The 13,691-nt window shown below is 44.3% G+C and overlaps 1 protein-coding gene across 3 annotated transcripts in view; it reads left to right on the top strand.

Annotated features, from left to right (window-relative positions):
- The window catches only part of RNF17 (ring finger protein 17), a 207,735-nt gene that overhangs the window by 145,285 nt on the left and 48,759 nt on the right, over positions 1 to 13,691 (top strand). For all 3 annotated transcript variants that reach the window (XM_034758815.1, XM_034758813.1, XM_034758812.1), the window contains one exon: positions 8,041 to 8,121. In XM_034758815.1, the coding sequence (XP_034614706.1) occupies positions 8,041 to 8,121 (81 nt within the window). The remainder of the gene's footprint in view (positions 1 to 8,040; positions 8,122 to 13,691) is intronic.

The raw sequence follows: 13,691 nt of genomic DNA, 5'->3' as shown, positions 1-13,691 counted from the left end.
CAGTAATTTTTATATTTCCAAAGTTATTAAGAATGAAGCCTGTTTATATCAGCAAGATAAAATAAGCACAATAAGACTGATTATTTATAACAATTATTATATATAATAAGACTAAATCTAAATAGAAATGCATAAATATTACTAAATCTTCATGCACTATTGGGGGAGATGTTTGTTCTCTTCCCCTTTCTTCTTGGTCTAACCCATTGCTTTCACTCCACTCCCTTCCAGCTGTCAAAAGAAAGTATAGCACACTGACCCTAACTTCTGTTTCAGAGCCTTCTAATTCTTCATAGAATGCTTGTCCATATGTGTTCCACTCTTGGTGTACATGTGTCCCATGCACTAGAAACTGGAGTCTTTTGGATAATTGTGGACATTGTACCCTAATCCTATGTCTACCCAGCCCACAGCAGCAAGCCTCCCAGCCCAGGTCAACATAGTTGGGGTAGCAGGGCTCACACTTGTGCTCTAAAAATAGCTGTACATATAGACCGTGGTTTCAAGTTGTGGCTAGGGCTGAGCTTCAGAGCCTTCCCTAGGCTTTAGAGCCCAAGCTGCAGCCGGAGCTGGGGAGTGATAGCTCAGTGGTTTGAGCATTGGCCTGCTAAACCCAGGGTTGTGAGTTCAGCCCTTGAAGGGGCCACTTAGGGATCTGGGACAAAATCAGTACTTGGTCCTGCTAGTGAAGGCAGGGGGTTGGACTCGATGACCTTTCAGGGTCCCTTCCAGTTCTAGGAGATAGGTATATCTCCATATATTATTATATTTAGCTTGTCTGTACAGATATTTTTAGAGCACCGTTTTAGAACCTGAAGCCTGCTATCCTGAATCGATCGACCTAGGTGGGAGGCTTGCTGCCACGGGCTATGTAGACATACCCTGTGTCCTTGTACTCCCATACTGAGGGCATAAAGGGCAGACCAATCCCAGTGACCACTCAGTTCCTTCTCACTACCTGAGACTGCGAGATTGAGCTCTTCAGTATCCACGCCATGCATCCGAAGAAGTGAGGTTTTTACTCACGAAAGCTTATGCCCAAATAAATCTGTTAGTCTTTAAGGTGCCACCAGACTCCTTGTTGTTTTAGTATCCACGCCTTTACTCTTCACTCTCTTATCTGTAAATAAAGTGTGTAATTATTAATAGTAGTTAGTTTTAGATAGAGTAGCTGTCTGTTGGCAGTCTAATAGCTTTATTTCTTTGGGAAGTTTTACTTCATTATTGCTTTTGTTTTATTCTTTGATTGTAGTTTCCCAGTACTGAGATTCCATAATGTCCCACCCGAAGTCAGTCTCCTGAGACTTGTGAAGTGGCAATTCCAATATTTGATGGATACACAAGATGTTCTCTCTTGTTTAGGGAAAGCATATATTGCTGATAAATATACAGTATGAGAGTAGTTTTCCTAAAATTACCTTGAAAGCTAGTGAGGCATATTCTAAGGATATTTTTGTTAGGCCACTCTATGGGCCTTTGATCTGAGCAGGGAAAACCCCCTCAAGTTCTACCCAGTCCAGGAGTGTCCCTGTCAGCTACAAAGATAGGTGGCTTTGAACTCAGGTAAGGCTGAAAAACCTAAGTCCTTAGATAAAAAGGAGCATCACTTTCTTTGGGAAGAGCAGGGGCAACCCCCCACTAGGAGATTCCAATAAGAGGATGTCTAAGTCATCTCACTGCTCCTGCTCTACAGTGACTCCACCACCCAAACTGGGTACCACAAGAGCTCTGAGGGCACATTGACCCTCTGGAATCAAAATCGGCTGTCTCCAGCATCGGGGCCAAGGCTTCAGTTATCACTCAGCACTGAACATCATGTCAGTGATGATCATTGTAGTGCCAGCCTTGTCAGTACTTGATGCTACTCACTTCTGCACTAGATGCGTCTACTAGGTATATTGGCACTGTTGAGCTCAATTCTTGCTTCTCCTGCATCAAGGTTTACAGCTCTGCCCTTCTTGGAACCAAGGAAGTATGTGATATCAAAGGACCCGAAAACTGATGCATTCTATCTCAGAGGCTAATGTCATGTAGGAGCACTATACATCTTAGTGCTGAAGCTTCAGCAGTCCCCCAACAATGTGCATTTTCATCTAATGGCTCACAACACAGTGGGGAAGGATCCCCTATTTATTCCCCAAGGGGCCCTTATCGATCTGAAAAGAGAGGAGAGGACTTAATTTGGGTCTAGGTCTCTCAGGGGAATGGGGGGATGAGAATAATATCCTAGACATCACACCGCTGCACCACCTCATAGGAAGAGATCCTTTTTTCCTACTCCATGTCAGGAATCTAGGATGTCTCAAAATGCAATACATGAACCTGAGCCCCGTGAGGAATTTTTTGAGCAGCAGCATTCTTAACCAGAGGATCGTTTAATGCCAGCAGCTGTTTCATCCTCTTTCCCAGATGCAGCAGTGGTCCCATCCCAACCGGGTGAATACAAGAGCTTTCAGGACCTGTTCAGACAAATAGCTGATTCTCAAAATACCAGTTGAAGAGGTACAAGAATCTTCTCCTAAACTCTTGGATATTCTCCATTCATGGCACTGCCTATTAACGAGACAGCTATAACCTTGGTGAACACTCTCAGTGCTGTAAAGAGACTAAATAGAAGGACTCTGTATTGTAATGGTTCTATCTCACCTGAAATCTTAATTACTTCCTGCATGGTGAATGTATGGAAACACGCAGAAGTATTCATCCTGTGGGTTGAGACTCGTAAACCATTCGTGTGATCTAAAGATGAATTATAGAGGCCAGTGTTACCCTCCTGAACTTGAAGCAACAGATGAAGGTTTTGATGAGTCCCTTCAAGTACAGAATTGGATGCCACCCTACCTTCTTCAATATTAGGCAGTAACTCAGATAGAAACCTTTTCCTCTGTATAAGGATAGGAACATCTTGTGTATCTTGGAACTGTAGAAGTTACTCCACCACCTGTTGTAACAGCCTTTCCTGAGGTGTCCCTCAAAATGGATGGGGAAGGGGAGATTGGCAATATCTGCTTTTGTGATTCACTGCTTGCTACTTCCCATGAGTAATGAATGAGGAGAGAAGCTGTGCAACAGATTGAGTAATCTCTTAGTTGATCATTGCTTTCTGTTGGTAGCTTTTCTCTGAATGCAACTCACCCTAATCATATAAATGACCAGAATATGGACTGAAAATTTTCTTCAAAGGGACACTTAGACATATATTGTCTGATGGTTAATTTAATACATTATACCAAGTTGTCTTAATGCTGATAATTGGTTGCTGGAGTGTTTCTACAGCTGTGGAGGAACTCTTCTGGCGGTCTGAACTTAAGGGTGGACCCAAGTCCCAGAGCCTCCACCAATAACATTGGACGGCCTCTGAATTCCACCTTTGGGGGCCATTAGCCCATGAGTAATGAATTTGGAGAGAAGCTGCTAGCAGAAACTTATCAGATAACAAATTTACCTTGTTTGGGCAGGTAAACCCTGGCTGTTGTTGAGTCTGTCCAGTCTTGCCAATCAGCCTCAAAAAAATCCACATGCAACCGTTTGGACTTTTCTGTGTCTGCTTGGACATGTAGCTTCCTGCACATTAGTCATGCAGAATGTAAGATTACACTTGCGTTGTGTGCAGGCTTGACTAGAGTTTGCATACATGCTGAGAAAGCATCTTAAGGATATGTCTCTGATGATCGTTCACAAATCTTATATCACTAAATTGGTGGAAAGACCTCAATTAGGCGTGCAAGGTTGTACCTTTTTCTTCACCCCTCTCAGTAAGACTTTGGTGACAGATGAGTTCCTCTTGGGATGGGGAGTGGAATGCACCTGGACCGTCATCAGACACAAGGCCAATGGACTTGCAAGGAGACTGAATTGTACATAAATATGTTAGAGCTCAGAGCAGTTCACAGAGCCTGTGCTGTCTTCAATCCTTTAATCAAGAGTAGGACTGACCAGTTGATAACCAACGCCATGGCTATGCTTTATACAAACAGGTAGGGAAGGACATGCTCATCTCTGCTGTGTCAGGAAGCATTTCGGCTATGGAACCAGTGCATATTGCATCATGTATCTCTCAGAGCAATATATCTCCTCAGTCTGCAAAGTGCTCTAGCAGACCATGGGTGGATGATCAAAGATTCGGTTGTACAGTTATATTCCAGGAATGGGGTCATCAATCATTAGAACTGCTTGTAATAAACAACAAAAAGTGTCTCGATTTCTGTTCCAGATAATTCCCAGGGTATTTGGAAAGAACAGACAAGGTGCTGCAGGATCATCATGATAGGGGCTGGGTGGTTGAGGCAGTTTTGATACTTAGGATTGAACTTATTGTTTTATTCACCGAAACCTTTACGTCTTTTACCAGATTTGATATCTCAAGACAAAAGGAAGATTTTACATCCAAACCCAGCCTCCCTTTATCTCTCAGCCTGGCTATTGGATGGATGTCATTCATAAATGGTTTTGTTCTTTGGATATCCAAAATATTTTGATACAAAGTAGGAAAAATTCCACCAAACAAACCTATGCAGCTAAATGGAAGAGATGTGGGATTTGGTGTGAACAGTGTCACCTGCAACCCATTGACTTATTTTTAACTGCGTTTGGAATATTTACTTCACTGAAGAACTTTGGATTGTTAAACAGCCATCAGAGTACACCTGGCAGCCATTTCTGCATATCATCCTCCTATCAAGAGTTAGTTTTTTTTCCCCATCTCATTATGGTTAAATACCATAAGTACCTAGTTTGGGTTTTTCCACCAGTAACACAACCTCCCTCCCCATGGTATCTTCATTTGGTTTTGACAGGCTTAATTGGATCCTCATTTGAACCCCTGGCAACTTGTTCCTTATTATGCTTCTCTATGGAGACTTCCTTTTTTATAGCAATTGTACATCTGTCAGAAGAAGTGTGTGAATATAGCCTTTCACAGAAAGACCTCCCTATACAGTTTTTCATAGGGATAAAGTATCATTCAGACTTCATCTCAAGTTCTTACTCAAGTAGTTAAACTTCCATTTAAACCAAATGATTCACCCACCAATATATTCCCTAAACTATATTCTAATCAAGGAGAGGTTAGGCTGCATACTTTAGATGTTCACAAACCTCTTTCCTTTTATTTGCAAAGGACCAAATATTTCAGGTAGTTGTCTAAGCTTATTCTGGCATTGCTGATTATCAACCCAAAGGCTATTCAAATGAGTTTTGGGTTGTATTAAAATCTCTTACAAACTAGTTAGTCTAGATCCACCAGCTCAGCACCCACCTCCTTCGCATCAAGTCACTGCTTTCTAGTCACAAGAGTGGAAAATATATATATAAAAAAAATGGATGAGCACTTGAAGAAAGGAAGAAGTTACTTATATTTGAGATGTGTTGTCTATATGTAGTCCACGGTCCATCTTCCTTCCCTGCTGCTATGGAATCCTATAAAACCTGGATTGCACAGTGGCGAAGTAACTGAGTGGCAACTAGGCCTACTGTCACCTTAATGGCCTTGGTACAGGAACATGAAGTCACATAGGGGTACATGTGTGGCCCTAACGTACACTGCTGGTCAAAAGACTCAAATCTTGTGTGCCTGGGGTGCAGGCACTCCAACAGTAGAATACATATGGACAACACATCCCTAAGAACTCCGGTTACTGTAAGGTAGAGGTAACTTTTTTTATAACATGTTTCTACAGCATACAGAGAGGCAGCAATACAAAATATGTAGGGAAAACATGCACAAATGGCTTTTTATTGGGTTTAAAAAAAAAGTTTGCATTCCGAATGGTCTCTGCATCTCATGACTGCAGAATATACAGTATTCTGTAGAATTTACCACTACTGTGCCAAGGAATTGCCACTATTGACTAAAAGATATAGCCAGTTTGACTACATTTGTGGTTCATTGTTAAAAAGTGTTCAGGAGACCAAATAATTAAATTTATTCAACTTTATTGTCTAAAGACAAAACAATATAATACAAAAAGGAGGACATACCTACCCTCCTCCTGGGAAGCAGTTTTTAGATTGCCGCACGTTCAGCTTACCCAGAAGGTGTGCTTTGTTGACCTGAATTTGATGGGTTAGCTTTTATGGCTCGCCACTGATTACATCCGACCAGAAGATTTATAGGTTCTTATCCAATTCAGACTACAGAGTTCAAGAACTCAGGGAGTTCTCTAAATTGGGAGAGGACTCTCGGGGTGCTTGGCAAGAATGCGTACACTGAGGACAATACCAAATTGATAAAATCTTTATTGACATTAACATAAAAATAAGAAATGCAATGAAACTTATAACTGCAAAACAGTAAAAGAATTCCAAAACCCTGGTGGTAACATTTCTAATATAAGTACCTTAACTTAACATACTCACACCCTTCCTTGAGAGCCCGGTAATAGGAGGTGAAGGACCAGCCTCACTCCTAGCATACCCGATTATGCGATGGTGTTGGCTTCCCCAATGGTTAGGAATGTTGAGTAGTTACATTATACTGCACAAGCTGAGCTGATAGAATAGATAGATGAAAAGATCTAAGAAGTAGAACTTAGTTTAAGAGCTTAAGACCCTAAGAAGTCATTAAGAAGAAAAAAAAAACTAACTCCAAGCAAGTACAAGAAGAAGGTTTAAGAAAAGGACTCCCTTACAAGGTATTTTATACGATCCTGACCTGTGTGATTCAGGCCCAACCTACTATGCCCAAATCTTATTTCTGTACCCTAAGAAATGTATGGGTACCCTTATCCTATAGGTTAGTGGATTATGACACTTATTTTCTAAATATATTAATAAGAATTATCTCGCTCCAAAACTGCCAACCTAGGCTCTCTTGACGAGCTCCAAGTTGTGGTGTACCCTGCAGTTACCAACCGGTTGTAGAAGCCGGACAAACCTGTGATGTGATGTGGATAGTTCTTCCCTTTGGTTCCCCAAAGTTCAGGGACCATTCTTATCTGTGCCAAAGGTTGCCAGCTTTTATGCTGACACACTTATAACTAATTCTACTTTTTGCTATATAGCAGATCTTACCGAATCTTACAGGCCGGTAGGCTTCTTGCATTTCAGCAAAACTTATTAGGAAACACATTCCTCAACACATCCTAAATTCCAAGGAATTAATATTAATAAAATATAAAAATACAATGGATTAATTTCAGAAAAAGAAACACATTAATTGATACTGCTGGCTGGAATAGTAGGATATAATAGCTAGCAAAATAATCCTATGGGCTACAGCTTCAAAGATACACGTTTCAGCTAGTACACCTCTACCTCGATATAACGCTGTCCTCGGGAGCCAAAAAATCTTACCGCTTTTTAGGTGAAACTGCGTTATATTGAACTTGCTTTGATCCACTGGAGTGCGCAGTCCTGCCCCCCCGGAGCGCTGCTTTTCCACGTTATATCCAAATTTGTGTTATGTCAGGTTGTTATATCGAGGTAGGGGTGTAGTATTTACAGTACGGTTTTACAAGTTACAAAACTCTTTACACATCAGTTAAAGTTTAATCCACTAGTGTGTGCCATCTTTGTGCTTGGTACTTCCCTATGGTTTCCCATACCTCATTTTGAATATTACATTACAAGTTGATGAGCCATGTAAGTAGTCCCTAACTGTACTTAGTACAAAGTATTCATGCAGCTTTGCTTTGACAAATATTCTATATTCTATGCCAAAACTGAATTCAGCATTGCAAAAAGTGTTGTGGGATGCTTAATGTGGGTGGAAAGAATTGTGGGAAGAGTATAATTAATTCGTTTAACATAACTTCCCACTATCCACCTATGTATAATGTATATTATATTAATACCATGTACATAATATCTATTAATGTGATGTATGCTACGACTAACATATGGGTATTGGCTAATACCACATAGTGCACTAACTCTTAACTGTAGGAAAAGAGTCAAATAAGTCTTGGGTTTTATTAAGTAGACATTTGTATTGTAGAATATTATGGTGAAAATACATACGGAGTACATGATTTAGTGCACTGTGCTTGTTAATATTTAAAAGTGTTTGAGTTTTTTGTGTTTTCCCCTCTCACTAACTAGGTTGGAAATATTTGGCAGCAGGATGCTGTAGAACTCCTTCAAGAACTACTGACAAAGAGAGTTGTTAAAATACATCTTCTGGTAACTTAACTTATGTTCAGACATAAGGAATAAAACTCTAAATGTTTTTTTCCCTTTAATGTATATTAGGCATACTTGATGGAAGGAATAAAACTAGTTGCTTTTCCTGAACAAAGTAACTTCTACCTGGCTCAGGAGATAATTTGTCATAGATAGCATAATGACAGCACATTACATAATTTCTGCTTTAACTGTGACTCCTGTCACAATTTTTAGGCTTTCAATGTTAGTTTTTAAAGATACCAAAGTGTATTTGTGTGGCTGTTACCATTGTGACTTATACAAATCCTTTGTACCTTCATGTACTAACATTAGAACTCCTCCTTAACTCATGAGTAAGGCTATGATTCTGTCACAGAGGCCACGGATTCCATGACTTTTCGCAACCTCTGTGACAGCTGCAGCGACCCCAAGGCCAGCTGCACCAGCCACTGCTTGGGAGAACCTGAGAGTGGTCCTGGGAGCGGCCCCAGGAGTGCCCAAGCAGCAGCCGGTGTGACTGGCCTCGGGGAGCGCCAGAGTAGCGGTCCTGGGGGCAGCCCTGGGGCCAGCTGCACTGGCCACTGCTGGAGTGGCCTCAGGGCCAGCCACTTGGGCAATCGCTGGGGATAGCCACACCGGCCGCTGCTTGAGCGGTCCTGGGCAGCTGGGCCCAGGGTGTGCCTCAAAAGCAGATGGTGGAGCTGGCCCCGGGGAGCGCCGGAGCAGTAGCAGTCCCAGGGAGCACCTGAGCAACAGTCCTGGGGCTGCCCCAGGACTGGCTGCTGCTGGAGTGGCCCCGGGGCCAGCCACTTGGTTCACTTCTTGGGCGCTCCCCGTGTGGCTGACCCTAGGGAGCGCCTGAACAGTGGTCCCAGGGATGGCTGGAGCAGTGGTCCTGAGGGCGGCCCTGGAGGAGAGCGGTCCTGGGGTCTTTGGAGCACTGGGCCACCGGGTACAGTCAACCCCCCCACCGCTGGAGCAGGAGGCCCCCAGAGCAAAGGGGCCTCAGGAACAGAGATTTAGTCATGGGTATTTTTAGTAGAAGTCATGGACAGGTCATGGGCAACAAACAAAAATTCACGGCCCATGACCTCTCCATGACTTTTACTAAAAATACTCATGTCTAAATCTTAGCCTTATTCATCAGTTAATGTTCAGATTAAATGTAGTCTTGCTTAAATGTATTTTTAATACTGTTTGAAAAATTAAACACATTGCCATTTCAAATCACTTGTGATATACTTAGGCATCTTAAGAAGTAAGATGTGAGAGTGAAATGCTGGCTCATTCTCAGGCAGGCAATGTCTGGCTGCCATGGTGTGGTGGGTATTTGCACACACAGAACCAGACCTTTGTTGGAAGGAAAGAGGCCATATTTTCAATGCTACCATCCCAAGAGCAGATAGAGGTAGAATCCATGTTGGTTTCCTAATTTGCTTTAATATGTATACTGCTAACTCTATCAGTGTGTAATGGGGGTTAAGCTATTGTGCTGGTTGAAAGAACCACAACTTTGAATTCTTCTTTGGGTGATGGTCCCTATTCGTATTCCAAATGTGGGTGCGCATGTGCCACATGAGCCGGAAGTTTTCAGCAGCAGTTCCATTGACCCACATGTGCATCATACATTTGCCTCATGCTCCAGGTGAGGTTATAAGAGGCTGTGCGGTGCGACACTCCTTCAGTTCCTTCTTACCGCTGCATGTTCGGAGTCGGAATTCTCTGTCCTACATGCTCGTAGCCTGACTACAAGAACACTCCGCCAGAAGGTTATCTTCATAGAGGCAGTTCTCTGACCTCAGTCACATGGTAGATGTGAGTCTTCCCCACAGCCTTTTACATCTAAGGGCTGTGGGTCGAAGAAGCAGGCTGCGGACCCCTCTCTAAAATCTTCTAAGAAGAGGGCAGGAACCCCCCCATAGCAAGCCCCAAAATAGCGGCAAGCAATCACCATCTCACTTCGTATCTTCGGCACTGAGGCATCTCAGTCCGGCACTCATGGCTCACAGAAACTGCCTGTAATTGGTACCACTGACAGTCCCATGGACTCATGGGCACAGGTACCGAATCATCGGCACTGAAGGACAGGAGTAAGCACTCCTCTAAAAAGACGCTCTTGGTATGCGAGCCTGCATCGGTATCGCCAGCGATGGCTCAATTGGCGCAGGAGCGACCAGTGCAGACACTATCCTATCTCCCTGGCACTGCCTCAGATGCTAGGACCATTGGTACAGGCAGAACTCTGCCATTCAAAAGACGTCCACATGCCAGATGCACCGGAGTCCCCTCCTCTCCATACTGAGACCTCTGCACCAAGCCTCTGCCAAGCATGGGAAATATCCCCACGGTCATGCCATGCTCCTCTGCTTTCCAGCGACAGTTCAGACAGCAAGCCAGAAGAGGTATCGCAGTATTCCTCCCAAGCTTCATATGGTGCTCACTATCAAAACAACTCAAGGGTGTACCCATAGATAGCCCCACCACCATCGTCCTGATCTGAGCACCACCAGGCTCTATACCACCCCCCCACCATATGCCGCCAAATTTGGACCCTTGGGCGGCACACCGCAACATGCCTCTTGAGTGCCGAGCCTTGCCTGAGAATCCTCGAGAGGCACTCCCTGGGCCGCACCATTCAGGGATTCAGAACTTCCTCAAGACTTCAAGGAACAGGAAGCAGGTACCGAGGAGGAAGTGACTCCAAGGACCATATCCTCCTTCTCCTCCTCCAGACAAAGCCATCATGCCTTCTCCACCATTTTTGGCAGATGACTTTCATCTCTTTTAGGAACTGACAAAGAGGGTGGCAGTCCTAGATACCCACCATCAACTCTTTGATATCCTCCATTCTTTGGCCTCCTCAAAGATCGCTCTTCTGATTAATGAGGCCATTTAAAACCCAGCAAAGACTGTATGGCAAACTATGGCATCAATGGCCCCAACCTGCAAGCAAGTGGGCAAAAAATACTATGTCCCCACTAAGGAATCAGAATTCCTATTCTCCCAACCGCCACCCAACTCCACCATGGTGGACGCTGTCAACTCTTGTGTCCGACAACACTAGTCTAGGCCTTCTCCCTATAACAGGGATTAGAAGTGCCTTGATCTGTTTGTTAGAAAAGTGTACTCCTCAACCACTCTACAATTTCATATCAAGTACCAAGCCCTCACAACAAAATATGATTACATAAATTACTTGACACTGAATGACTTTACGGAAAAGATGCCAGAAGCATATCATGACTCATTCAAGGCCATTATCCAGAAGGGCCAATTAGTGGCAAAGACATCTCTGCAATCTGCCCTTGACATGGCCAACACCGGGGCTAGATCCATTTCCACTGCTGTGGTGATGCAACGAGCATCATGGCTTCATTTGCCAGGATTCCTGAATGAGGTGCAGTCCACGGTTGAGGACCTTCCCTTTGAGGGCACAAAGCTCTTTGCCGAGAAGACTGACACCTCCCTTCACACCCTGAAGGATTCCAGGGCTACCCTCCAGTCACTGGGTATCTCTACAGTGGGACAAAAGAGACAATTTAGTCCCCAATCCCAGCATAGATCACACACGTCTCAGTACCAAACTCAGCACCGTTATGAGCTGTAAAGAAAGAAATGGAAATTCCCTAAACAGAAACCATCTGGCCCATAATCTTTGTCCCAGCCCTCTACATCTGCCACTTTTGACGGGCAGGTCAAGGCATGGTTAGACCACTCTCCTTGACTGACGCAGCCAACCATCGTTCCACACCCATTTGGCCACCAATTGGCAGCATTCCATAGTGCCTGGGGATGGATAACATCAGTATGATGGGTCCAAGAGATTGTCTGAACCCCTTCCACAGCACCCTTCCCGGTCCCTTTTCAGGGACCCTTCTAACAAGAGTTTACTACGACACAAGATGGATCACCTCCTCCAGATAGGAGCCATAGAACCAATACCTCAACATCTGAAGCAAGGGGTTCTACTCTTACGTCCGAATACCAAATGGAAGGGAGGTTGGAGACCCCCACTAGACCTCAGAGCTCTCAAGAAGTTTGTCAAGGCTCAAAAATTCAAGATGATCACCTTATCAATGATCATTCTAGCATTGGAACAGGGAGACTGGTTTTTGGCCCTCGACCTCCAGGATGCCTATTTTCACATCTTGATCCTACCGGCTCATAGACTATTTTTCAGATTCACTCTGCGACATGACCACTACCAATACAGAGTACTCCTCTTCAGGCTACCATTGGCCCTGTGGGTATTTTCCAAGGTTCTGTCAGTGGTGGCCACTCATTTGTGCTCTCAAGGGACGATGATTTACCCATACTTGGAGAATTGTCTCCTCAGAGCCTGATCTCTCTAGGAGGCTCATCAGGTCACCAATACTATGATACATTTGTTTACAGAACTGGTCTACAGATCAACATCCAGATGTCAACCCTCCAGTGCAGTGCCTGGAATTCATAGGGGCCAACCTCAGTGCATTACAGGCCAGAGCACTCTTACCTCAACTCAGGTTCCTATCCTTAGTCACACTCATAGACACCATTCAAAGCTGCCCACAAATACCAGCAAGGTTTTGCCTCCAGCACTTGGGACATATGGCAGCAGGCACAGCCGTGATACTTCATGCCAGGCTCCACATGCGATGATGCCTCCAAATACGGTTTGGCTCAGTTTACAGACCGAACAAATACAGGTTGGCCAAATCCCTGGCACTACCCACCAGGACAAAAAAAACTCCTTAAAGTGGTGGAAGGACCCAGACAATGTTTGCAAAGGGATCCCCTTCTCACAAACATCAGTCATTGCTTCTCACCACCAACGCATAACTCATAGTGTGGGGTGTGCACCTAAACAGCTTCACGACACAAGGCAAATGGTCGCCCACGGAGATATCCCTCCATATCAATCTCTTCAAGCTGAGTGTGGTCAGGAATGCCTGTGCTTATTTTCTCGTGCTCATCACGGGATCACACACACAGACCCTGACAGACAACATTTCCTGTATGTACTACATCAATCGTTAGCGGGGAGTCAGATCGCCTTCCCTATGCGCAGAAGCAGTGAGATTATGGAATTGGTGCATCTCCCACAATGTTGCACTATCCGCGGCGTAACTCCTAGGTACACAAAACTCGATAGCATATGGTCTCCGTTGGAAATTCCCACATGACCACGAGTGGGAGATACACCTGTCAGTACTTCACAACCTATTTAGATAGAGGGGGAAACCATCTACATATCTGTTCACCACTTACCTAAACAAGAAGTGTCCAGAGCAGGGATGGGACAACGCTCCTTAGGCAATGCTCTCCTCCTTCCTTGGAACAGGGACCTTCTCTACGCCTTCTCTCCACTTCACCTACTGTCGAAGGTCCTGCTGAAAATAAAAAGGGACAGAGCTTGTGTCATTCTGATCGCTCCTACTTGGCCAAGACAGACCTGGTACCCTTACCTGTCACAGCTAGCGACATGTCCACCAATCTCTCTCCCAGCCAGTCCACACCACCTCTCATGGAGCAAAGGACATACCCTACATCCCAACCTGGGGATTCTCCACCCCAAGGTATGGCTCCTGTTTGATTTCAACACCTAG

This window comes from Trachemys scripta, chromosome 1, assembly GCF_013100865.1.
Source record: "Trachemys scripta elegans isolate TJP31775 chromosome 1, CAS_Tse_1.0, whole genome shotgun sequence".
Lineage (NCBI taxonomy): Eukaryota > Metazoa > Chordata > Testudines > Emydidae > Trachemys > Trachemys scripta.
This window is presented reverse-complemented; position numbering and strand designations above follow the sequence as displayed.